General features: G+C 40.2%; 1 protein-coding gene across 2 annotated transcripts; it reads right to left on the bottom strand.

Annotated features, from left to right (window-relative positions):
- Positions 1-1,162: 1,162 nt before the first annotated feature.
- Positions 1,163-25,631, bottom strand: rab11fip4b (RAB11 family interacting protein 4 (class II) b). Of its 2 annotated transcripts, XM_080519419.1 has the most exons (14): positions 25,327-25,631; positions 13,814-14,064; positions 13,496-13,681; positions 11,709-11,843; positions 9,900-9,935; positions 8,835-8,934; positions 8,096-8,199; positions 7,768-7,908; positions 7,527-7,608; positions 7,202-7,339; positions 6,775-6,933; positions 4,913-4,993; positions 4,303-4,446; positions 1,163-3,556 (listed from the first exon to the last, which is right to left on the bottom strand). In XM_080519419.1, the coding sequence occupies exons 1-14, from the start codon at positions 25,402-25,404 to the stop codon at positions 3,440-3,442; spliced, it is 1,752 nt and encodes a 583-aa protein (XP_080375545.1). In that variant the 5' UTR covers positions 25,405-25,631; the 3' UTR covers positions 1,163-3,439. The 2 variants fall into 2 exon arrangements, with proteins under 2 accessions (XP_080375545.1, XP_080375546.1); XM_080519420.1 differs by lacking the exon at positions 4,913-4,993.
- Positions 25,632-27,999: the final 2,368 nt, after the last annotated feature.

Below are 27,999 nucleotides of genomic sequence, written 5' to 3'. Positions count from 1 at the left end.
GTACACATTTCCGGAAGTAAATGTGTCGCTCTCATGATCCCTCACTGTGTTAAAAGGTTCGTAAATACGCCATCTGATTTATTTAGGTTATTTTTTTATTTTATTGGAAAAACTAATTGAACTTAAGGGATAGAATTGATCCCCTTACGAGTTTTAGGAACTACTTTTTTTCGTTCGAAAAAACGAAAAAAAAAAGTAATAATTAGTAATTATAATAGTTTTTAAATAAATCCAGGTTTGTAGGCAGTTTAAAAAAAACTTTTTAAAAATTTTTAAATCCCCCAGAAAGATTTACAAACGTTTGTGTTATGTGTAGAAAAGTCTCATTAAACTGACCAGAAAGTGAGATGTCTATTGACATTAACCACATATGTTCATATGCGAAACTCGTACAAGTTTAAAACTAGTACCAATGCTATTTGTAAGTGTTGGCTGTAGTTCTAATCTTCAGCCCCGCGTCTTGATCTACTTTCACAGACTGTTGATAGAGTTTCAGCTGACATTACTCTATCGGCACTGGCAACAACGTCAGTGTTGCAGGGGTATTTGTTCCCCTCATTTTCCACCTCAGGGATATCATGAAGCCAAGAACACCCAGTAACTAACGCCCTCTTTCAACAGGACATTGGTCTTCAAACTTTTTTTCTTTGGAGCCCTTCCAAATGGACACTGATAATGGCAACAGCCCCCCTCTCCAATCTCTGATGTCATAACAATACCATGAAGCCAAATGCTGGCGGACACACCCAAATATACAAAACAACATATACAATATTCTTGCAAAAACAAAAATGCAACAGGCAGTCCCCCAGCCCCCCCCCCCAAAAAAAAAAAATCAGGGAGGGAGGTGAGGCAAGGGAAATCATGTATGTTCAATGTTTTCATGCATTAATGTACAATATCTCATTTTAGTCATATATTAATTATGGGCATACGACATTCGGCTTTCCAGGCACTCAACAAACATGCCCAATATATAATCAATAGATAATGCACTCAAGGAGAGGTGCTGGGACTCGTTCAAGTACTCTTCAATTTGTCATAATCAAACAAAACAAAGTAACAAACACCAACATGAGAGTATATTTTTCAATCATTCAACCAGGAGTCTGAACATGTGTTTTTGCTATGGATAAGCAAAAATACTTTATTTACAGCAAGAGTATGTCACATAATTAGAAAGCTGAGAAGTCAGCAGCATAAAGTGGAGAAACAGTGTGGATTACTTCACATTTTAAAAGGCCTTCTACAAAAGAGAAGATTTAAACATGAATCAAATTGACAGATATCTCAAGAGCCAACTTCACTGCCATTTTTTTTATTGCCATTTGAGCTGACTCCACTGGATAGCCTGAAGAATTTTAAATTTATGAGCGACACAACTTTAGGACTGTTTTGTGGCTCAATGTGATGTGTTAAAAAAAAAAAAAAAAAAAATTTATCCTTGAAGGTATGAGGAGCTATATAGTGGAAACGATTTGTGAAGAAAGTACAACACAAATCAGCTGAAACTGTTAACCAGCTAATATTGCCCATGAAGCTCATTGTTAGGAAGACAGTCTGCACATCCATATAAAAATCTGATGACTTTCATAGCTAACAAAATATTGTGAAATGCAAAAAAATTTAATAAAATCTGACTTTGTGTAACACACAAAGCATTGTGCTCCATTGCTAGCGAGACACCTAAACAACCACAGGTTTGTTCTTGATAAAACTTTATAAAATAGTTCTTATAGTATCGATCTGAAAAAGAGTGGTGAGTGGCACAGGAATACAAATTTTCACTATATAATTACAACATTTACAAGTCAAGAAAATATGTCAAATATAGACATTGAACGTAGCCTCGAAACATTGTAAATATAGACCAACATCATCTTGCCACCATCTGTCCTCAAAAGGCACAGACAGAAGAAAATGTGAACCATGCAAAAGGAAACAAAAGATTTTTTTTTGCGTGTGCAAGGAAGCAAAACTCAAGTTTAGACTTATTACATAATACAGCAGATTGTAATTGTACCCTCTTTAACACAATGCTCTCATCCTTACAGTATTGAATACTGTGCATGTGTCACCACATGCCTTAATCAATTACAAAGATTTGAATTAAAATCTTTTAGCCACAGAAAGTAACATATCAAGTTGTACATTCAAGATATTTACAGTATTAGAGTTTCAGAGAGCCAATCAGGGTTTTTACTACAATCTGCAACCTGTATATGTCAATGAGTTCATGAATCCAGTTTATTAAACCAAAAACAGTCACCTGCGTATGGTCACATCCAGTGTTTTAAAAGATGTTTTCGCTGAAAAAAATGACTCGGTAAACCATGTTAAATGGTTACAAATCCACCAAATGATCACCTACATTCACCTTACTCTGTCATTACATTTCTGTGCAACATCTTGTAAGTCTATTGCTAGCAACAGTGAATCTTTTCAAGCTCAAGCTTTGCTTGCGAATAGCAGCCACGGGGGAATTACAGTTTCAAGACACTCCTGGGTTGCAGCTCATGCGTCAACAATAAGTGACGCTGCTACACGCCTGAACCAACTAAGGACCACTTCTCGGTGAAACATATTCACTCTCCAACTGATTGACATTGCAAGCGCTGCATTTCCTGGAAGACATGTTCTCAATTAAAGAATTAAAAAAAAAAACTAAAACAAAACATGTTCACCTTCAATGTACCTTCACTGACTTCACAAAAAGCCTCTTTTGCTCACATACACAATACATCATGTAACATCACCACCAACTTCAGGGTGAACACTCCTTAAGTCACTATTGTGAGCTTAGTATCTAGGCACTCTTCTTTCTTCAACCACTTCGGCCTCATCCCTCAGCTTTCTTAAAGCACTTGCTTATCCAAACCTTTCAGCTCGACGCTTTCAGAGAACACCCATGTTACGAGGGCAGTTTACAAGTCAGGCATGGATCTGCCTTCATTTCTGTTTAACGCAGGTAATACAGTTACTTACCTGCTTCTTTTACATGCCATATTTTCCCTAAAATGTGTATCCCTAAACCACACCAAGCAGCTCGATGTACATTAGGATTCAGTAGTATAAGTCTGTTACACTGTTCCAGATTTCATGCCACGATACATTATGTCCAAGTGTTCTACGATCGAGGGACGGTACTGATCCTCAAAGCCTTCTGGGTGCAGGATTCCTCTGGGATGAAGTCGCCAACATGAGATGAAAATTGTGACGGTCTCGGTAGAATAATCACCTATCAGTGAGCAGTCACTAACCCGGAAAACTCATGACGTTCAAAGCTGGAGAGGATGTTTTTTGTCCGACTCAAACAGCAGGGGGCGATGTATGTCTATTTATATTCCACTGGCTTGGTCTCTTTCCACAAGTCCCAACAACTGGAATGAGCCTCATTCCTCCGAGATCAGGAACAATTCTCATCCCAGCGGAGTCACTGCTAGTTCTTGATCTCCAGAATGGAGGGGTTGTGGTCCAGGATTGAGAGGATGATTTTGTCCATGTACTGCCGTAGACGTAGGTTGATTTCCTCCTGCTCCTTCAAGGCTTCCATCAGCTGGGGGGGACAAATTAAAGAACCCAACTTCATTTCGGTTTCTCTACAATGTGTGTTACATTAACTGAAGTATTGTCAAAATTGATTCCAACGCTGAGACATAATGCAGATGGAAGCTACGCACAATAATGCTTGATCAAAATTCATTTGAAAACTGATTATTCAGAAAATTTTACAAATGTTGCACAGTGTGTTACCCTTGAGATTGTAAGAGTCGATGCATGCTTATCATGATGCTGCTCAAGGAAGATGGTGACAGTAATTCCCATTGTTCTCAATGTTTAATAATATCGTCTCCATTATTATTCTTCCACAGCAAAAACAGCAAACGGGGATCAAATTGATTGTAAAAATTAGGCAATGAATCAAAAGCGAATGAGAATTAAAAGTTTGATGGTCACCCATTCAGCAAATATCCATAAAACCTATGGATTATATTCAAGTGATTATTGTTTCACTGCATCAGTGGGCAATCCTGCTGATCTATTTTAAGTCGGGTTATTTTATATTCTTCGTACTATCAGCAGTTTTGTGTCAAATGTGGCAGTAATTACTGAGGACAACATGCAGTGTAGACACAAATGTAGAACAATGTACAACTGCCATGTTGTGATTTGGCCTGGAAATACAACGTTTTGGTAGTTTCATTCACTCGCAGATGTGTTGATGTTTATTGTCAGAAGAGAATTGCAAAAGAAGCAGAACTGCAGTTTCACGACGCGCTGGTGACATCACACTGGTGTTACCTGGTCTCTGGAGGCGTTGTCTATTTCAGCAGCCAGCGACTGGGCCTTGGTTTGGGTGGCAAACAGATTCTTGGCTTCATACAAGCTGAGACTGAGGATCTGACCGTTCAGCTCTTCATTCTGCTCCCTCAGCTTCTGGTTCTCCTAAAAATACAGGGTGACAGTGAGAGGTTGAGGATAGAGGAAAGCGGGGAGAAGAAAAGTCGAGGTTTCTGACCACTTGGCCACGTCAACGCCAAAAAGTTTCTTTATAAAGTGGACACTACTAAAGCCTCACTCAACCCCACACGACCAAACACGATGCTTCGCATCTCATTCAGCAGGACACACAGCAGAGCACATGTGTTTTGGCAACACCTACAAGACGTAACGTGGGTTATGTGTGTTACAGAACAAACTGTTCCCCTGCTTGGTCTGGTGTGTTATAAAAGCTCTGTGATGAAGTTGCCTTTCACTGCTGACAAGAGGTCAGTTTGCCCTTCCCTTTGTTCAACCCTAACCATTATGAAGGGAATTGCACAGCTGACCCCATTTCAGCCTGGGCAAGGTCTTTCTACGCCATGTGATTAGTGGTTAATCGTGAGGTCAAAGGTCACAGAAGTAATTTTACCATCAGACTGGGACGGAGCTGAGCCCCAGACAACACCAGGTGCTGGAATTCAAGGGGGAGAAAGTCCTGGGACACAAATCGCTGGACACACACACACACACACACACACATATAGACATTTACAGAGGTGCACTGACAGGCATGAGAGAGAGAGCGAGAGTGAGAGAGAGCGAGAGCGAGAGCATGAGAGAGTCCATTCTCCACCTAGAACACCAGAGGGCAGCCCCTCTCATAGTGAAACTCTTCACTGCAGAAAGTGATATTTGTGCAACCATAAACAATAAAAATATATCGTTCAAAGATCTGAAATGGAGAAATGGCTAAAAGAGCACATGGACTTTATTGCGTTAACTCCACTGGAAAAAAAAAAACATATGCAGTGTGAATCAGCAGTATTGAAAGACTGGATGTATATCCTTTTTAAGTTGCCTCCAGGGCTGCTGGTTTTTGTATGTGTTTTTTTTTTTTTCTCACTTGAGAGATTCACACACAAGTATCAATGACTCCTCGATTTGAACCATCATGTCAGAGAACATCTGAAAAACACTTCAAGCATCTACACCCTTTATCTCCAATGTTTACTTGGCATCAAGTCTATCCACTTTGCAGAGGAGCAACGTTTGACCCTGAAACTGTAGCAGGCAGATACTTGAAGGAAAATATTTATTTTTATTGACAGCAAGGTACCATACCAGAACAAAAAAGAAACACACATGCACTCAGCAGCCGGTATCCTCATACACCGTGATAAAGCTGCATTGTGCTCCACGCTCCACTGCACTGTTAAAATATTAGTAACTCATATTGAGTTCTGCCCTGCTTTATAAACAAGACTGTACAGCGTATGAAACCAACAATATGACCTCACTGGAAATGCATAATCATGTCATAAGTGTAGATGAATTCTGTTGCCGTATAGACTCCAGATGTATATTGTATCACCATGTATGAATCATAAGATGAGCAATATGGAAATGTAATCATTATCCAGTTTCTTAATATAAAATGTTATGCAGTTTGCAGCAGAAAACATGCAGATATATTCCCACCAGGAAATGAATGCAACGCAAAAATGATGTTGCTGAAGTGTAACATTGCATTTCTTTGCAAAAAATAAAGCATTTTGCAATTACAGTTCTGAGTAGAGAAAAGGTAACATTTACAGAAAAATAGATACGTATACAAGTCTTGATCACAATCATGAGCAAGACAAATTGAAAAAATGGCCAAACTTGAAAAAACAAGGAGAGATAAACAAGTAGCCGAATGTATCCTTTCATGAAACGCATAAAAATACTAAGATGCATCCATATTCATTGAATAACTCACTGATTATAGAAAATTAAATGCAATATACGCTGCATCCACTCTAATTTACACTGCTCACCCTTCTGTGCAGTTCACACCTCTTCACACATCCATGTATCTTTTAATAGCACCGTAAAATACAGGAATCTCATCAGTGTCACAATTCACTGAGATGACAATAATTCTCTCATCTTGACCTCTCTGTTGGGTTTTTTATTCACCGTTATGTCTACAATTTTCTACTTTTGTTTAAGCCTAAATTATTATATTTGAGCGTGTGTCATATGTATTTTACTAAAAAATGTCGTGTGAGAGTGAAAAGCTATTTTGGGTCTCTGTGTGCGAAAATGTGTAGCTGAACTGACAAATAAAGTGACTTTGACTTGATTTTAACTTTTATTCTCTTTACACAAATAGACTTAGTAAAGAGGTATAAAAGGTCCGTTGTTACTTCCGTTCCCTAAAGTTTACATGCAAACATCTGAGCACTCCGGGTAACTGCAGCATTTAGTGGGGCCGACCATGCACAAAGAAACTCGGCGTTTCATCAGTACCTGCTTGAGTCTCTTGACCTCGTGCTCCAGCTCCACCTCTCTGGTCCGACTACTGAAGTCCATAAGACCAGAAGAAGAGCTGCGACCCCGGCTCGGCTTCTCCGCCTCCAGCTTGAAGAGCTGCAAATGCTCCAGCTCTCGACGCAGATCTTCTATCAGCTGTGCGAGAGAGAGAGAGAGAGAGAGACAGAGAGAGAGAGGGAGGGAGGGAGGGAGTGTAACAATGTTATGTCACCCAAAAGCAGATTACTGTAGGTGGAGGTACTGTAAGTGTATGAGCTGAAATAACAGCAGTGCGAGTGACAGAGTGCAGGAAACCAGCCATTGAATAAACTTTGCTGGGTGTGTGTGTGTGTGTGTGTGTGTGTGTGTGTGTGTGTGTGTGTGTGTGTGTGTGTGTTAGATTACAAAAAACACTCCCTCCCACCTCTTGCATGGCTTCCTTCTCTTTCTGGAACTGTTGCCGGTTCTGTTTCAGTTTGTCCATCATCTTCCTGTAGAGGTCCATCTCGTCCTTTAGGCGCAGACTTGTATCTTCCAGCTTATCTGTCATTCTTTGCTTCTCCTGAGGATGAATGAACAAATACACAGAGTAAAATCTATACATTTCTTTTTTTTTTTTTTTTAAACTACAACTTGCAACATTAGAAAGAAAAATGGAAATTGCTCAGGTTTAAGCTGTGAAAACATTGGTAGAATAAAGAAAAGAGCAAATAAACTAATGGAAATTAGAATAAGTAAATATGGCATACCTCATCCAGTTTCTCCGTCTGTGACTTGAGTCGGCACATGCTTAGGGACATCTCACAGTTTTCGTCCTCGAGCATCCTGACTCTAAAAACACAAAATCGAGATAATAAAAGGAGACTAGTGGAGAACAGCAGTATGTGCGTGTGTTTACACACACATTACGCATATATACCATCAGAACCTGATCAATGAAACAATCACGTCACGTGGGCTGGAATGCTTGGCTAATTGTGGATTTCTCACCTGTTACTCTGCAGCTCAATCTGCGTGTTCTTATCTCTCTCCATCTTGCTGTACAACTCTCGATGTCTTCTTAAACCCTCCTGCAGGTTTTGCTCTGCTCGGATCTCTTGGTCTTTCAGCTGCTCTTCCAACTCATGAACCCTGAATAAAACAAAACAAAAAACAATCCTCTTAATACAGGACTGAGAAAAAGTTGAGCATTACTCTTAGGTTAATATCAACTGTAGAAATATTGTATTATCCAAAGTCTGTCACCAACAGAGAACACATCTGTATAATATGTCCTTGCACCACAGTTCGTCTCGCCTAATCTTGTTTTTAACTCTACCTGTGTACTAGTTGTGTGTTCTCCTGCTTCAGCCTGGACTTGAGGTCGCTGTTCATCAAAATCTCATTTTCAAGTTCTGCCACCTTCCTCTCAAGTGAGCTCACCTGGAAAAAAAAGAACACCACTGACTTAACAAACATGTATTAAGCAGGATGGGTAAAACCGCTTGATAAGGTATACAACAAATGTAATTTACAAATTACATTTGTAAATTAGTGACTTCTTTAAGGGTGTGTGTGTGTGTGTGTGTGTGTGTGTGTGTGTGTGTGTGTGTGTGTGTGTGTGTGTGTGCGTGCGCGCACACACCTAGGAGGTAGAAAACGCAAAACACCGTGAAATATTTACATAAGACAAATGGAAAACATTTGGCTATGCCTACATAAGATAATACTGTAGTTTTATATATAATCTATAATGAGTCATGAACTGTCAGCCACTAACTGTGAAACTGGCTCTTCCTAGATTTTTAAATCTTAAGACTCCTGGCAGAGCTCATAACAATTTGTATTCTCAATTTACGCAGTACCTCCACCAGGAACATTTCTGAACACAGGATTTTTAGTGATACAATATGAGCATAAGCTGAAGGTAAGATATGTTTCATTATTCACAAGTTGATTGCTGCTGCTACTGAACTTGAGTGTGTGCTTGTACAGAAGAATAAATCCATTAAACAATGTTTTCTCATGAAAACATATAGACTAAGCGCAGACTCACAAGGGAACAAAGATTCCCGTACCTTCTCGTTGATGTCGATATCACACGAGTCGATGCTGTCACGGAAAAGGTCCTCTGTACTGCCATTACTGCTGCTCAAGTTGCTGTTGTGAAGCAGCTGCCTGCACAAAGAAACAGACAGAAATACATAAGAAATCCGCTGGGAACATATCCAGACTATAACTGCCTCTCGGTGTGATTGTATATACTGATATGTGTTCTTGTGGGTGCATGTGAGAGCGAGTGAGAAACGGTGGCTTCTGCAGCGATGCTGCTGTGAGGCAGAAAAGGACTGTAAAGAGCAACGCCAAGCAGAGTAAGCTGCTGCAAACGGAATTAAAATTAGCACACAGCTCTGCATACACCCACACAGGTGTGCTCATATCTGGCTGTGCTCGATGATGACACTCGTGACGTGACTTTACCCTTCACACAGGTGTGTTGACTTCAGAAAAACCAGTAGAGGAGAGGAGGAGGAGGAGGAGGAGGAGGAACAGGAAGAGGAAATATAATCAAAGAAAAGTAACAAAGAGCAATAATGTGGGAGAAGTAATCAAACCAGGCAGTACAAAGAACAGGGAGGGTGAGCCAAACCTTATATTGAAAAAATAGATCAGGTCTGACAGGCTATTTTCACTCCGTCACTATAGCTCAGTTTCCGTGACTGCAAACAGGACGGAAGCCTAGTTACAGAAACATCTCGCCCCTGCATTGGTCAGCGGGCCTCAGAGTGGAAAAACATGGCCACCATTAGAAAAAGCTGACGTCTCAACTCACTTTCTCAACTTAAAGTGAGAACGTTTTTCCCAATAAGCCTGAAGGAGAGTCAGTTCATCCTCATGCCTCCTGTTTGATCTGATTAACTAGTTAGTAATTAACTCGACGTTAGGGAAACAATGGCAGGACAGCTGACATAAGGGAGCAGTCACCACTAATCTGGCTCTGCATGTGTGCCTATATCAACAAGGAGAACAAACAAGTGCAGAGCAGGTTGTTTAATGCATAAATAGAGACAGTACAAGAGGATGACCTTTCCTTTTACAGAAACACATACAGTAAGGCACACACATGCTTGTGAATGGCCTACCTCCCAAAGGCAGTGCTGGAGATTTTTCTGTTGGGGCTGCAAAAGAGAAAAAGAACATTTTTAATCTGATTTTTTTTTTCTTTTCCAGTGAGTCGACAAAGATATGTCTAGACTTAGCTCGACAATACAGCAGAAATAACTGCTGATGGCAATCAAGATTTGATCTTTTTTGACAGACGGCGTGTAAAGAAAAGAGAGAAAGGCAAACGTGTGGAGGACATGTCAATGTTATCAGAATTTCAGTCCCAGTTCAGCAAACTGGGAGTCTTTTCACTCGGCTCAGGAACTGTCTCGGGGTGACAAAAAGCCTGAAGAATTTCAGTATGAGGAGAGTTTCTGTAATGGATTTCACATTGGATCAACAAAAATTAGCAGACATACTGCAGGGTTACATGCGGTATATGACAGCTGATGTTGACGTCAAACTAATGTCATCATCAAGTCCTAACACAGAAGACAAGGGCTTGAGGTTCAAGAGTTATGCAAGAGAACACAGTGTAATGTAGCCAACCTTTGACTTTGCTAGGGTTTGATTGGTTCAAACTATGAAAACCACCAGGATTCAACCTGCTGTGACAACATTAATAAAGTCTATGAACTATGTAAAATGTCAAAAAAAAACATCAAATGCATTTCCTGCAATCAATATGATTGCATGAATCAATATGCACAAACAATTCATTAAACATTCTGTCCTCGTTAGGAGCAAAAGCCCACCCAAATAATAATTTTTAAATTGTTGGAGAGAAAAATATTGTTAATGTGTTTATGTGTTCATTTGATTCAATCATACGAGCTGCTTTCAGTGTTCCTTTAGTTATCAATTATCCTCTTACAGTACTTCATCAAAATCCATTCCCAGCTAAATCAAATTCAATCTGTGCCCATGCCCTGTTCAGCATAATGGCTCTAATCAATAGGTTCTAATTTCCATCTCATTCATGCTGCCATCTTGCTCTTTTCTCTTTCTCACGCTTTCCCCCCCGAGTTTCCCCTTTTCATTATTCATTGAGGGAAAGCAGGTCTAATTAGAGCCACGGTGGATTTCTGAAGAAATCCTGCAGAGTCGGCAGAGTCAAAGTAACAGATTAACCCACACATTTCTTCCGGGTTCAGATCCCCCACGTTGTGACAGCATGTGCATGCGAGAGCGTTCATGTATTCGGGAGGCTATTGATGGTCACCTCAGATTACGTGTCCAGTAATAGCTCCCCATTACAATACTTAATGAGCTAAGCATGGGAGTGGCAGCATTACATAATAATTAATTAGCATTTGTAGGTTTGCATGTGAATGACAATGCGTCTTCTCATGCAGGAAAGAGGAGAATGAACGCTTAAAACGTCATCATGATAAAATTATGACATTCATCTCAAAAATAAAACACTTGATCTCAGTCAGCCAATGTTGGTGGATTAATGCTCTCAGAAACCTGTACGTGCATCGTGTGCATTGCACATGATAGGTCTCTCAGTCTGAGTAAAACAGCAGGGTATATTTATAACCTTTAAAGACACCATGGTTGTTTCTGAAAGTAACTTCATAAACTTTTTCGATTTTATGGAAATAGGTGTCTTTATATGTTCATTCAGAGAATGTGGAGAGGGGAGTTATGTGCGTGTTACAGTTTTCACACCGCATATCACTCTGCAGCCAGCAAATCCTGCACAGGCAAGTGATTTGATTGGATTTGACTGGATGGCAGTCAGAATAGTGCAGTGGTTAGCCAGAAGGGTTTGCAAACAAGATGAAGTTGCAAACCATTTCACCATCAACTAAAGTCTGGGGTGTCTGTGTTCAGTATCCTACCTGTTTGCCTTGAGGTTTTTGAGGCGAGCATCCAGGTCATTCAGCAGGTTGACCTTCTTGCTGCAGTGAGAACAGTAGACATCCATCATTTCACCCGCGTAATGGTGACGCACCTTACGAGGCGTCTGGCCTGCACTGTAAATACACAAAGATACGCAGTGAGTGAGTGCTGTCGGCTCACAGACGGAGCACCCCTTGGACTGCTTCCAGCCAACTGCATCCTGTCATTGGATCAAGTGGTACAGAAGATGGATCAATAGATCAACTAGCTTTTGTCTTGTTTGCATTATGTAGGTTCACTTCTCCCTTTTGAAAATTTCAAGAATAATGTCAATTCAACCTTGCAGAGACGATGGAGCTGAAGTTAGCCGCTTTTTGGAAATATTTCTCTCGCTTGCCATCAGAAGGGCCTGCAACAGTTTTTCATCACTTTTCTGTTCCAAATTATTAGCATTTCCCAAATACATACTTTCAAAAGTAAATGGTAAATCTATTCCAATCAATAGAGTTAATTTTCAAAAATCATAGCTAACTTTTAGCTCTCAAATCAAATCCTCAAAAACCTGTTACAACATTTTGAATAACTTTTTCCCCCAAATTGGTGACTATCTAAAAGCTAGCAAGTGAACCTTGAACCAACTTTGTACTGTACTTATTTCAATTCTTTTGTCATACCTCAGACTTCTTGTAAATCTGTGCGTCATTTTCAATTTGAATCTCCATGCGAACTCCATTTTGGCGAGTTTTGTCTGCTTGGTATGTGTGAAAGGAGCGTAGAGCTTCTTTTGCCTGTCTATTAGCTGGGAAACCTAATCCCATTAAAGACAGTCCTTTGATGAATATTAATGTGGCCTTCGGGGCAGAAATTCCTAAGCTGTACTTCTATAGCTGATATAAAATAATATCAGGCCAGGTAATGATGCTGGAGTTAGCAGAGCAGAGACTCAAACCCTTTAAATCCTAATATAGTTGAAAGTGCAGAAAGTGTTCAGTGTTTGACAGTTTGTTTCATCACGATTTAACCTTTAAGAATTTGGACAAGTTGAAATGTCCAATTTTCTCCAGGTTGTCACACGGTTACTTCTTAGTTTGTGCTTTGTAGATGTGCTTGGGAACAAAAAACTATTTGTCCCTGGGTTGAAAAGTAATGATGACTCAACAAGAACTTCAAACATTTTTCCAGATGACTCGTTTTTCACAGCCAAAGAAAATACTGTAATGTCATAAGTATACTAAATTATCAATTAGTCATCCTCGCAATAGAAGTGGGTGTGATGGTTTGAGCCACAAAAACAATGGTGGTGTAGTAGCCAGCACTCGTGCTTCACTCTGCCTGTACATGTGTGAGTTTTCTCAGGATACTTGGGGATCCTCCCCCAGTCCAAAGACATGCTTTAAGGGGGTTATTGGGGGAGTTCGCCCAGGGCGGAAAACCAACCAGGTCCACCTCTGACTCGATGGACCACTGATGACTGTGGGTGAGTGTTGTGCGCATGTGAGACCAGTTCTGTTGTCTTTGAACAGAAATTAGAAGACAACAGAAATGGTGGATTTCTGTGGGAGAGACTGCAGATGCCCGAGGAGTGAGTGTGTGTGTGTGTGTGTGTGTGTGTGTGTGTGTGTGTGTGTGTGTGTGTGTGTGTGTGTGTGTATGTGTGTGTGTGTGTGTGTGTGTGTGTGTGTGTGTGTGTGTGTGTGTGTGTGCGTGCGTGCGTGCGTGCGTGTGTGCGTGGATATAAGCATGTATGAGCGAGTCGTGTATCTTTGTGCTTCCGTGTTCTTCTTACCTTGATGGAACAGATGAGCCCAGGTCGGAGTACCCGTTAGTACGAGTCTCGTCGTCCGGACAGGGGCTGCTGGGAGTGTAGTCTGGTTCCTCCCCTTCTCCGTAGTCCTCGAATTGCTCCTCGTTCAGAGAAGCCGAGGAACGCGTTGATAAATCAGAAGTCACAGAGATACTGGTTTGTCCACACCTGAGGAGAAAGACAGAGAGACTGGTTCTATACACTGAACATGTCGTTTCAATTTCACACAGATTCAGGGTATTTTTCTTCACATTGATAACATTTCAGATGGGGAGGGCGGAGGAATTGAACAGTTCTTACTTCTCCCCAGGGAAAAACAGGTCCCCCAGTGCGTCCTCCTTGTCCTCGAGTCTAGTGAGTCCGTCAGAGGTGTCAGACTCCTGCGTGCTTTCTACAGCGCTGTCTCTGTCCGATTCCCTCTCCCTGCCCTCGTCCAAGACCTCCTCCTCAGGCTCCTCCACCTCTCCGGGAAACAGCTGACACTCTGGGACGGGGTCAGAGTCGGCCCGCGTGCACATGATGGCCGGATAAACCAACGCCTCCACACCACCCTGCAGAAAGAAACAGATGCAGGAAGAAAAAATAAATCACCCACGTATCTATATCAACAGAAACACTAATAAACAGTTTAAGATAGTCATCTTCCACAATGAATACTTGGAATTTGTTCAACATAACTCAGATGTTTCTTTTCTGACTATAGACACGTCTGCACATACATACTTCATTTAAAAAGACACTAGCAAAATCGTCATTGTTTCTATTACATTGTTTAAACATTTCATGTAATCATTGTTGTCTACTGTCACAGAGAAGGTGGAAACTAAAGCATCAGGAAGCTTTGAGGTCCAGATTTGCCTAAGTGTAATGAAATGCAGAGGAACTGTGATAAATAGTTCAGTTGAGGTGACAGGCTTCAAAAACCACCACTTCTATTCAACATATCTGTTGGTTAAGAGCCATGGAGACATTCCTGCGGCTGTTTGACTCTTTCATATATTTTCCAAAGAACTCTGTGAGATTCCAGTTAGTAAAAACATCACAACAGTAACACTGAAGGAGTACTTAACCCCCCGAAGTGCACTGTGGAGAACATTGTGTAACACATTATACAAGACAACACCTTCTGATGAGCTTACACAAGTTTATCTGATGGTAAAAAGTAAAGCAATGCAAACCAGATTTTAAAGTGTTTTTGTCTCTTTATACCCTTCTAAGTGCAGTTCAAGAATTTTCACCAAGGCAAAAAACTATATTTTAGGCTTAGTGTCGCACTCAGTAAAGTCACTGTGGGAATAATACCTCATTCACAGAGGGTTGAGGGGGTCTGGAACGCTAGAAGGGTGGAAGGGTGAGGGGTCAGAGGTCATAGGTCCCACTCCATCTTGTTTCACTCTTTAAAAATAGCTCAAATATGCTCTAATGCTACAGAGAACAAAGCCAAACCTCAGCATGAGCGAACAGCTGAAACGCACAAATGAAGAAGCGAGAGCAGGTGAAAAGACCACAAAAAGAGAGAAAAGAAAGAAAGCAGAGTGGAGGAATAGGGATATGTAGTACAGCAAGTAGCAAGTGAAAAGAAAATGTAAAAGTGGTGGGAAGAAAGGGGGCATGAAAAAAAGGTAAGCTGAGGAATCAAAGGGAATTATAGAAAATGAGGAAAAGGAATTAGTGGTGCAGTGATCATCAGGGTGAATTTAAGCAAGACTGGGAGTAGAAAAAAAGGAAACAAGCATTATCTACACTAAAGCTCAATAAAACCCAACACATAAAACCAAGATTTTCCCCTTTAAAAGCACCACTAACATATAAATACTTTTGTTTGTGTGTTTGGACTGCTCGCTTCCAGGGCCGTCACAGTGGATCCTGTGATGTGAATGTTTGATTCGGCATTGGCTTTATACCAAATGCCCAATCATCAGGGGCCAAAGGCCTTGCTCAGGGACTCACAGTGGTGATCTGTCAGTAGTGGGATTCAAACGAGCCAAACTTCCAGTTACAAGGTTGCTTCATTAACCTCTAAATTCCATGATAAAGATAAAATACAAAAGGAATTGTCACTCATTTCTATCTCTAGTCTAGGTTAAAACAAGCAAATAAACAAAGCACAGAACAACGGCACTGCATAACTATGCAATTGTTGTGCTTGCAGATCATTGTCACATTATTGAAAACTGTCTTGATCAAAAAGCTTAGATCTGCAATTACCTCTTCAATGTGTGCATAATCCTTCCCGATACAAAGATGTGTAATTTTTAGACATGTCCATGCTCAACTCAATAAACAACACAAACCCCAACGTCACACACAAACTGAGGCTCTGTACCTCGACAAAGACCCACCATGGGATCTGAGGCTGAGTCACAGAGAATAAAACAAAGGATAAAGGTCTCTTTAGCATTCCTTCCCTGCAGCAGAGAAAGAAACACACTGTGTGGCGAGGAAATAGCCCCCCCCCCCCGTGCCCCCAGTACAACAATTCAAAATACTGAACAAGCAAACACAGTGGGCGGCTTGTCACCTGTTGCGAAGAGACAAGTGGAGGTTTTTAATATATTTTATACTGCCTTACATAACATACCTAAAAACAGATAATGCGGAAACTGATCAAAATGCAGGGCAGAAATCTTGCTCATGCAAAGAATTGGGTCATTTGATGCAACAATGACATTTAGAAGAACTTTTTTTTTTTTCAACCACCATAAATAAAACTATATAAAGTAAATAAAAAAACAAGTATCTTGATGTAACAGCTTGTTTTTCACAAGTTATATTCCCTGTGCTAATGGATGCAATATGCTGAAGGTTAAATTGATTCATAATCAGGATTTAACAGATTTTAATCTGTTCAGAAGAATATGGATGATTGTTTTGCTTTAGCGTAAAGCTGTTGTTTCAGTCAAAGACACAGAAGGACAGTAACATCCTCCAGAAAGTGTTTCAACCACAAGCCGGTTTTTCTCTCTGCAAGTCACTTTACACTGCTGTGATGATATAAAATTAAGTGACGATGGCAGGAGGAACCGTGTCTGCAAATGCTTGTGCCTGTGCATTGACAGTATGTTTTCCCCTCTGTAATCGCCTCAAGGCTTTATCTGCCAAAACACGAGTATTTAAAGTGTTTTGAGTTGCTCGATTTCCCCAAAGCACAAAACACAGCTGGCCAATCAGACAGCATCCAAATTGCCATCGGCTTTTAACTTGGGACGCCAAGACCAGCTGTCATATTAACTGCAGCGGCACTTCCTGAAGCCTGGCATGCCTCCACACTGCCGCTGGCCAAAGGAGAATTTTAACAACGATGACTTTGGGCTTTAGAGTTTGGATGAAACATATTAGCTGTGCTATTAATTAATTAATCATTTATCAAGTCAAATTGCAAACTCACATAATAAACCCAACATCTTGATTCTCCTAATTATTGTTGAATGTATATGATGAGTCTCAGATTTGCTGATAACACACAGTTATCAAACACCAAGACTTTTTTTTTTTTTCCAATATTTTCAAGAATATTAATGGATTCCCTTTTCACTATCTCGGCATATAAAAACAGATAGTACTTTGTAGCATCACTCTGCACAGCATGTAAGCAACATATGTCTGCACATCTTTCAAGCAAAAAGGAAAGATATATTCCAATCTGTGAAACTGTTGCTGCAGGGTCTGACCCAGTTAAAATGTAGACATCTAATCACTTCTTTAATGCTCTCTCAAAATCCGACTGGTGTCGAACACAGGAAAGGACATAAAGGCAAAATGAATACATACGTCTCATTTCTAAGACACCTTTCTTTAATTTTGGCTCCTATGTCCAGTTGAGTCTGTGCCTACACAGCAGGTGCATTTAAATTCAAGGTGCTCAAAACAAATCCTCAATACTTGCTTGCTTACTTACTCACACTGGGGTAATTTTAAAAGGCAACCAAAAGGCAACCTACACTACGCTTGTGCGTGAGTGTGAACTCTAAAAACACTGCAAGATGACAGATTTCAGCCAGCCTGAGTGCAAATGTGAAAACTGTCAGCCCACATTTTCCAGGTAGAGAAACAGTTGTGCATACTAGGGAGAAGCCAAGTTCATAGGGAAGACAGAGGTGAAACAGGCATTATTTCCAGCTAATGCAATAGACGTAGCAAGGAGATATTTAGTGAAGAGCAGAGTACTTCCCACTTTTATGTTGGCAATAAAGACAGAGACGGATATTTAATCAAAGGCAAAAAAGCCATTCTACAACTATGCAACACATATACTTTAAGTCACAGTCAAATATTTCCTGTTCAACGACTTTAAATTGAAGTCAGATTGATCAGATTATCAGATGTTGAAATAAGAAAAAGACACGTAAAAGCAATGACGTCTACTAATTACACCATGATGACAGAATGTTGAAACACAATGTTGAGTCATGTATGTTTTATGCTTCGCTTACATTGGTTGTTGTGCAACATTGACTACAATTTGAAAAAAAAAAAAAAAAAAAAAAAACCCACACAGAATTACACTGTAATTAGTTGCCAGGGAGGCAATGAAGAAACAGTAATAAGAAAATGAGTGTCTTTGTCTTTAAGGAGGACCTGGAACAAATCGCAGCACAAGAGAAAGACAAACATGTACTCAGAGAGTGAGTCGGAGGCGTCTTGCAGTCTTCCAAGCATTTTTTTAATATGCAATTATTTCTTCTCGTTACTAGTACCCTAGAAATGTAATCCAACCAATCCAATTAATGCGCAAAATGTGAGTGGACGCAAACATCAAAGAGACAAGAAGAATAAAAGTTGTTCTGGGAAAGTGTAGCTGATTTCTGAATTCCTCATATGAATCTGAGTGGTGCAATAAACAACAACAATGAAATACAGAACATAGATCACAATATGCAGCAAATGAAGATAGTGATCGAATGCAACATCCAAATGACATAGTAATTGTATTTAATTCTCATTCAAACAGATGAGTGAAACAATGTTCTCCTTTCAAGATGTCAACATAAGAGACAAATAAATTCATTCATGTCCATTTTTAAAGTGGTTGTAAAGGCAAAACTATTCAAACAATGTTTTATTCTGGATCACAGTACTGATTTTGCCAGAAGATCCTTCACATGTGACATGACAGAGGAAAACCCCCAGGTGTGAAAATTAAATTCCGAATCAAATACTGTCAATGAATTGAGATAATGACAAATTTGATTTAACCATGTTAACGACTTCTGGGAACCCATACGAGATTGGAGATGCGACTTGTTCACCAAAACCACCCGTTAATAGACAGTTCACCACACTGCTCATCAAACAAGCAAAGAAAGTCTCCGGGTCAAGAAGCTTCATGGGCATGGCTGTACAGTAAGTATGCAGCAAGTGAGTAATTTGTGCCGATGTCGTCACCTGTTTTCTTTAAGTCAACATTTCATCATGACGTTTGTCGACGTGGATTATGGATTACAGTCTAATCAATGAGGTAATGATGAGGACATTACCCATACCAATGTGAGCAATACAGATTTGGTAAGTGAAAGAAACCACCTGGGTCTATTGTGGGTAAAGTAGAAGAAATGAAAGGCTGTGCTTCTTTTATTTCGAAATGACTGCAGTAACTAAGGGCGAGTGCTTTTAGTCACATGACTACAGCAAAATGAGTGTTCAGGTTGTGATTAGTGATTAGAAGAGGAGTGGCTTTCTGCTGACGCTTATATCATCTGAGGTCACAGTCCAAAGAGCAGAGCAGCTCGGAGCGGGTCCAGGATGGAGAATGAACTGACGTCTCCAAAACAATTTAGTCAAGGGTTCATCGCTGAGACCTCTTCATCCTGAAGGCCAGCACAATCAGGGAAGCAATACAAGATCTTTTCTGCCTTCACTAAAACATGACCTCTGCATGTCATGTTACCACACGTTTCTTTGCAGTTGCTCAAGATGGGAGAAGAGAGTCATTACTCATTCAGAGGCTCTTTAGCAGGCAACACCTGAGAGGATTGAGCCGGCGCTTTCCTCTCTCTCCTCCTGCCGACACACCTTCTGGGTTTGTTTTCGGTACGAACACAAACACAGCTTTTCCTCCTCAATTTCCTTGTGATGATGAATAAATCATGAGTTCATTTACCTGACTCCATTTCAGTTATCACTGTACGACAAAGTTTGTGAGATGCACGTTAGTGTATAAAGCCGTGAGTTTGTTCGCCAGGAGGAGAATTAAATTGTCTTAACTGACAGTCTCACAAAAGTAAAATATCCTTGGATCAGCTAACTAAGGTTGATGCTCACAAAGTGGACCTGGACCGACAAGAACACATTTATGTAGATTGTCATTATTTCACTTCCCTATTTGTGTTTTTTCATTACTTGATGTCATCAATAATTCTGACACTTTGCTGCAAGTTTTTGCAACCAAACTTTTCTTGTTATTATAAGTAGTGGACTACTTTGTCTACAAAACGTGTACTTGTCAACAGCTGCATCAACTGGTGGCAAAAACTCTTGAGTCAATCATAGTGGGCATTATGAGAAGAGTTAGGTAGCTGACAGCAGAGTAAGTTATAAATCAAAATATGTCAATAACAATGTTTCAATACAGAAATATGACATTTTAATAAATAATAACACATTGATGAGTCTATACTTGATAGTTTTCTGTACCTTTTCATTTATAGTGTATTTATTTTTGCCATTTTCTAGGCAGTTTCCATCACACGTTTGTTTCCATCAATAGCTTATGTGGGAAAAACTATTCACATGTCAGCGATTATTAGGTCCCCATTCAGCAGAAACCCAAACACCATCCTAAACATTATGAAAGTTGCTGCAGTCATTATTGATGAGATTTGTTTCTGCTCAGAATACAGTGCTGAAGGTCCATATTATTTTGGAGCTGGAAAAAACATAAATTTACTGTTTTGTTACAGTGGAGAAATGTGTGGATGTCTATGCATTTCAAATCACCACTAATCTTCATGCAAGCAGAGAATGATGACGAGATACTTTGTGTCCATTAAAACAGCATTACCACAAGATGTGAAGTAGTATCTTCACATGCGGGCACAGGGAGAATTTGCAACAAACAGGGAAAAGCTTTGGCTCAGATTCACACCCAGAGTTTCCTACTGTGAGGTAACAGAAGAATCCACTGCCTCCCAGTTGAAGCTTAATTTCTTGAAAAATAGATAAAAGCTTTCCTTAAGACTTTAAGAAAGCTGAGATCTTCTGAGGACTGCCTTTTAAACATATTCTAAGAACATTTTTATGATCCATCATATGAGCAAAGCTAGATTTAAGGAATCAAACAGCTTTTGGATCTTTAAATTATTGTTCCTGTTGCATATTTTGATGGTTGACAGCAGTTTTTTTTTTTTTTTTTGTAAGTTGTGCTCCACTAAAGACAGAAAGGAGCACTACTCTATTGTGAAGCTGAACGAGCGGACACTCAAACTGACATGTACTGGATCAATCCACAGCGATGAAGCCTTGATGTAGTGTGAGTCAGCAGTAAAAAGGACGGGATGCATGAGCAGAAGAGTGAGAGGCAGATTGGAAAGGAGAGAGATGGAGGAAAGAGCGGTAGAGTCTTTCCGCTTTGCCACACTGAGCGACTGAGATAAGAGGCGCTTCTCTGCAGAGGTTTCTTCTCTCTCGCTCTGTGTTTATTTTATCCCCTCTCACTTTCCACTGTAAGCTCCTCAACTGCTGCCACGACAAATATATTCACCAAAAAAGTGAACGGTGTCACTTCTGTTTTCATAGTCGGCACTTTCACTCTCTTTGAATTGGGATGCTTGTGTTATCGAGTCTCAGATCCTACCAAAGGTGTGTATGAAGTCTGATAGTCTGATGTGTTTTTTTGATTTGTCAAATGGGGAATTACTAATTGAAGTCACTATCATGCCCAAAATGTAATCCCTCATCAGATTACTTCTTCTGTCTTGTGAGTTGCAGCTTTTCTTTGTACAACTTTATAATCCTGACGTGTACATATGTTGTTGAGGAATGGTCATTGTCACACCTACAAACATTATTTAGACAGATGGGCATAAACATCCGCTGCTTGTGCTTACGTACATGTATACCTGCTTCTTTGTCAGATCCAAATGTGAGCAATAACCTTGTTGACGCACACGCTTGTACATTGCACAAAGGGGAATTGGTGACTCATGTTTCACTTCAATTTTGTTAAGTCAACACTGCCTGAAAGTTCGGTTTCAGCTAACGAGATGCATATAATACGCTGTATAAAAACTCCAGAGACTTCTCAATGGTGAAAACTTTAAAAAAAAAAGTTTCTATTCATTCCTCTCTGGGTCGAAACTGCGACTGAGAAAAACCCCAACAAGAACAGGGAGAGCATGAAATAAGGTACTAGAAACCCCCCCCCCCAAATAATTCAATCACAAACACATTTGTCGGAGGGGAATAGGTAGGTACTTGGATTACCAAGAATGCAGCACTGGACAAAGGACAATGTAGGGAGGGATAGTGCAGGTACACAGGGAACAGTGTGCAGGTGTTTTCCGTAAAAACCTGCTCAGATTCAATCCCAAGAGATGAAACAGTGTGAGGGTCTGTGTTTACTGTTGTTTCAAACTCGCCCGTCTGACAGTTCCAGGTAGCGGATAATAAATTAACGCCATCACAGAAGAAGTGTGTCAGTCCAAACAGTTTCACAACGATTTGGGTGTGTATATAATATAGGCCAGTTAAACAAGAGAAACCTGAAAAACATCTTATGATTAAAAGAGATTAAAGTTTCTGAGTGCATTGTGTGTGTGTTGTTTCAACAGTGGCCATCAGTATTGACTATAAAATAGTGCATGACTTCAAAAGAAAGGTCACAGAGATTATGTTTGACTGCTGCTGTTATCCAACATGTAACCATAACATGCTACATGTGGGTCAGTGTATGAACACATTTGAATGACACCAAATAAATGGCATAATCCGATTCCAAACACTGCACTTTCTTATCTCTGCATCAATATCTGTGTGTGTGTGTGTGTGTGTGTGTGTGTGTGTGTGTGTGTGTGTGTGTGTGTGTGTGTGTGTGTGTGTGTGTGTGTGTGTGTGTGTGTGTGTGTGTGTGTGTGTGTGTGTGTGTGTGTGTGTGTGTGTGTGTGTGTGTGTGTGTGTGTGTGTGTGTGTGTGTGTGTGTGTGTGTGTGCGCGTAAACTTCCCCTTCTGGTTTCAACTGCTCCCAACTCTCCAGTGTGTGCTGACAGCTATGTAATGTTTAACATGAAAACACACAAATGGGCCATTACCAAAAGGGGTGAAGTTAAAGTCAGGAGTGCTTTGTTTTCAGCATGACAATAAAAACAGTCCAAGGTTTTTTTTCATTTTGTTTTTTTTGACTACTCACTTTTACAGGGGTCACAACACTAAGTCTTTACAACTTGAACTGTAGACTTAGCTACACAATTCTGGATGCCCTTCCTGCAACAACAGACGCCTTGTTTACGCTGCAACGCCATAAAGTAAAAACAGCAAACCTCAAATGCGTTTTCACGGTTAATCTATGGGCCAACAATGCAGGATGGGGCAATAAATAAGTAGAAAAAACTTCCTGTAACTACTGGAGCAGCTTTTAAATGTTTTCACACAATGAGAGGTTTGATGAATATCAATAAAATTGTTAAGCAAGAAATGATAAATGGAAAAAATGTGTAGCGTCAAATAATGATTTATTGACAAGTTTGAGTGGATAAACCTTGTTTTATCTGATCATTAGTGTGAAACCTCAATATATTGATATAGGATAACTGTCAGTGTTACAAAACAATACAATTAGTCTCTACATGTTCTTATTTGTTTAGGGGGGACAGTTTTTTTTTCCCAGGGAGAACCCAAGAACTTCCCAAAACAGCTAAGGTGTGTTGTGTGTCATCATCAGACTCCTTGCTTTAACAAAAAAAAAAAATCACAGATCCTCTTAAACGAAGTGCATTGTGAGCAGCTGCTTTTTGGCCCACTCACAAGCGACCGTTGAATTGGGGGCATTTCAGTGTCTGTGGCAGCCACTCAGCAGGTGGTTAAGAGCCGGTCTCTTGTCAGCTGCTGCATGTGAACTGTCTGTTTCAAACATTGTGTTCTGTGCTTGCAGTAAAGTAAGTATCTCAGTGAAAAGCACAATGAAACCCAGAAAGCTACTGCATTGTGTTCTCAAAAATTAACCAAGGTCAAAATTTGTTTTGGAAACTGTAGAACACTTCCTCCGGAAAAATAAAAAGTACTTCTGTATCAAGGTACAGTTTGTTTTGTCTGTATCTTTTTAACTCAGTATCGTTGTGTTTGAATGAATAAAAGAAATGGTGAGAGAGGAGTGACTGTTGTGACTGTTGCAGATTAGCCTCCATTCACTCAGTACAGCTCAGCACTGCACGTTAATCTAGTTATTCTAGTCCTGGTGAACACACTGTGCACTGGGAAAGACGCTGGAGGTGAATTACAATCTTGTCTGACGAAACAAAAACAGAGTACTGTTAAATAAACACATCAAAGTGGATGTCAACTCGAGAAAATGATTTTATGTGGCAAAGTCTCTGGAGAATGTTTTTTTGTGGTGGGACAATAAAGAGTGGCTGTCCTGTGCAGCTGAAGAAGAGTAAATCTCATTATGTAATGTTCCAAAGTCCCAGAGTATTCAAAACCACTACAGTCTGACGTCACATGCTTCTATTGACGATGCAAATGAACCTAACCTCACCTTCCTATTTAAAGAGTGATGCATCGGACAAACCGATCACACGTAATGCCAAAAACATCACAGAACAGGCCGTAGCTGAATTACAAACCTTACTGTTGCTTATATTTACCTTACAGTGTGATTTAATATACATCAAGACTTGGTTTCAAAGGGGGAAAAAAACGTTGTAATACCTAAGGAAATTAATTACATAATTATTGAACTGTCCAACAGCACTTTAAATGAAATCAAACTTTATTTGTAGAGCACTTTTCAGAAAAACAATGAATTGCAACACAAAGTGCTTCACAAATGTTTACTGTATCTCATGGGACAGTGTCTCGAAATGCCATGTTACAATATTGTGGCAGAAAGCTATGAAGTAAAGTTACTAGTAGTCAATAGAGACTATTATGTTTCACCATAAGATTATTTTAAGTCCATGAAAATATAAAATGACTTTAAGAAAACATTTTCAATGCCAAATTGAAGTGTACATTCTGTAAGTCGTAAGTGTTGAGATAAAAAAAAAACAACAACTCTTTCCCCTCAGTCGCATTGGGATACAAATCCTCTCACATGTGTTCCTCTAAACTATATCAATATTTGTCTATTCTTTGGATTAAGCCACACGTGGACATGCTAAATCTGTCCTGCGCCCTTCGCATTTTGTTCGATCACTTCCTCTTTCCGTCATCCCTCTCTCCTTCCTGCTACCCCTGTTTCCAATTAATCCCATTACCGTCAGAGAGATGTTGAACCGCAACAGAACCGAGACACACAGAGAGATGACTGGGGGGGGGGGGGGGGGGGGGGGGCTAGAAGGCGGACGGAGAGAGGGTCCGCAGAGGAGACAGGACAGTGCAGACGGATGGCACAGACACCAACAGCTGAGCAAGACAGACAGGCAAGCTGTGAGGCAGGCTGAGGGTGGGCTTCGTGCAGCACTCACATCCAGACACCCTAACCCCCCCCCCTCCCCATTATCTCTTCAGTCTTCCCCCAGAATATCACCACTCATCATCTTAATGATCATCACAAAACCCTTGTCTCTTCCCTCTTTTTGCATTTTGTTCTCATTCTGTCAAATAACCTTGTACCCCCTCCTTCTCCGCCCCACATTTTAGCAGGCTGGATGCAGTCTTACCCCGTTCACGAGTGGGGGGAGTCCATGATCAGCAGAGTCCTTCTTTCCACCAGTCGAACACTCCTTCGCTGAAGTCATCCACTTGTCCTGCACACCAGGGCTAAGTCCGTCTCTCACACACACACACAGCTCGCAGCACACACAGGTGTTCCCTTTAACTGCAGGAGGAGGAGGAGGAAGAGGAAGAGGAACAGTCCAAAGGGTGAATCCTGTGTTAGTGGTATAGTCCGAACAGAGAGAGAGGCTGAGGAGCAGAGCGGGATGGATCTTCGACACTAACTGCCTCTCTGTCACACACGCACACACACACACACACTCACACCCTCGCCGGCTCGCTGGCATTCACACAGTGAGAGCTCAGATCAGGCAACAGTTGTTGAATTCACGGCCCCTCCCCTCCTCCGCCTCCCCCTGCAGTGGTCGCCTAGCAACTGGTCTCAGTGGGCGGGGCCAGTGAGAGTTCTCACATTGCTGCACACTCGGCCTCAGCTGCCGCCTACTCAGGCTATATTTGCATATGAAGCCCGGCCTGCCTCTGTCTGCCCCTGCTGTGGAAGAGGCCAGCGCCTGTGTGGGCTGCAGAGAGGGGGAGGAAGGTGATTGTTGTCACTAAAAAGTGAAGCACTGTGTCTCTCAGTGATGCAGCACATTCAATAAGGTGGGTCGAATAGAAGAAAAAAAAAGACAAACTGACTAGTCACAATGAGAGTGCGATAATAAACAGGGAGCCAGTATTAGAAACATGATGAAAGGAAAGTGGAAACAGTTGTTGCTCCCTTCATTTGTCCCTAAAAAAAAGAGCATCAAACATTTAGCGTAGTAATGCTGGACAATGATTAAAATAATCGATCAAGATAATTTGCAGGATATTCTGCGATTAATCACATTGTTATGTGCAAAAGCGCTGTGCAATTTTAGTTTACCGTACCCTTGTGCTTCCAATAGCAATGTTCCTTCTACTTAGTACAAAGGACTTAATTATTACTTAGAAAAGTTCAAAATGAAATTTAAAAAAAATTAAAACCAAAGCTATTTGCAACTTCCACGGCATTAATGTTTTATCTAGTTTGTTACAGCAAAAGTTACCTCAGAATCCAGGACCACAAGTCATATTGATCTGAATTTAAAACGTTTAGTTTTTTCCCCCTGGAAATATGTCCCGTCTCATATTCAGGTCTAATATTTATCCCCCAGTGTTCTGTCAGGTGCACTGAATGAACAGTGATTTGGTCATCACACCAGGAAAAAGGCAGCAGCAGCACATTGTTGTTGACAAGATGTTTGAAGGCTGTACGGACTGTACAGGAAACATCTGAAAGTTTGAGCCATGTGGCCTGGTCTGTGTAGACTTAGTCTTCACTTTGAAGTGTTGGTCAGACAAAAGAAGCATTGTGATAGTTACCAACATTATGCAAGTTTAAGAAAGTCCTTAGGAGATGACTTATGTTTTTGCATTTTATTTAAAGCCGGGAAAATCCACAAATCTTTCATGAAATCCTTTCAAAAATGTATGAGCTAAGAAGCATGTCACAGATAGAACATGTGAAGAGTTGTGCAAAAGCTTAACATCTACACATTAAAATCATGAATTACCATGGATAGACTGCATATGGCTTTTTAGATATTGAAAACTGATTCTCTTTTGTACCAAAACAAATTTTAAAAAAAACTGCTATGCTCTTAATTTTCTAAGATTATTTCTAACAACTCCATACTGAAGTGACCTTAATTATATAAAGAGTATTTTTCATTATACTCCAAATATTACTCTAGGATACATTAGTTTATACTCTTATTACACTAAAATAGAATTTGCTGTAAATCAATACACTGAATTTACCATTCCTACAATAAATTGACTGGAGTTTTGTAAAAGATTTGCTGAAAACACTTGATTACTCGTGCTGTGTTATACAGTACATTTCTTGATACAAAAAACAAAAAACAAAAAACAACTTAAACGTGAAATATGTCACTATATCAATGTTTATAATAACCATTTAAAAATGGTTTCTATGACTGGCATGTCTTCGTAATTATTAATTTGAAATAAATTGAGTTTTTATCAAATATGGTCGCTTTCCTCAATAAAGTTTCAAATGGAATTCTCATTCCTCAAAAAGAAAACTGTGCTGAAATACACTGAGGGCAGTCTCTATGATGTAAACCCTTATCTCAGCTCCACAGGGAATTTCAATCCGTCTTCGAGCTGCCCCTCCATGCTTTCCTCCATGTTTGTTTCTTTGAAATGACTTCAGTTGCACGATGCTCCAGCCTGTTATGTGCAGAGAAAAAAAGATCAACACTGAAGGGTTTCTAACCAAAGCTTGCGCTTTCACTTTTCACTGACAGTGTGAGTTCTTTAGAGCAGGTTTGATATCAAATTACACTCATCTTAAATCTTGCTTTTATGTCAGATTTATTAATTGCATTATCATAGTTTAATATACCCGGAAAGCCTGACTAAAGGATCACGTCACCAGTGCTTTTTACAACCTACATCCCCAGCTTCAGCCAGATAGCATACTGAGCTGGTTTCTACATTTCAGCCAGGAATTTGAGATGACCTGGTTTTAGTCATGCTGCATCATTTTCTCAAAATTAGCACTCAACATACAATCTGCTTTCTTTTGACAACCGATAGCTTTCCTGGCTGCTGTATTGTTACTGCCC

The sequence above is a fragment of the Blennius ocellaris genome (assembly GCF_963422515.1).
Source record: "Blennius ocellaris genome assembly, chromosome: 3".
NCBI lineage: Eukaryota > Metazoa > Chordata > Actinopteri > Blenniiformes > Blenniidae > Blennius > Blennius ocellaris.
This window is presented reverse-complemented; position numbering and strand designations above follow the sequence as displayed.

Bases quoted from the DNA above. Each gene is read 5' to 3' on its own strand.
- rab11fip4b (XM_080519419.1), bottom strand. From the start codon at position 25,404: ATGACTTCAGCGAAGGAGTGTTCGACTGGTGGAAAGAAGGACTCTGCT. The intron at 8,200-8,834 runs GTACGGGAATCT...TTTTTTTTCCAG, and splicing joins ATATCGACATCAACGAGAAG to GTGAGCTCACTTGAGAGGAA. The intron at 3,557-4,302 runs GTAACACCAGTG...TGTCCCCCCCAG, and splicing joins ACAACGCCTCCAGAGACCAG to CTGATGGAAGCCTTGAAGGA.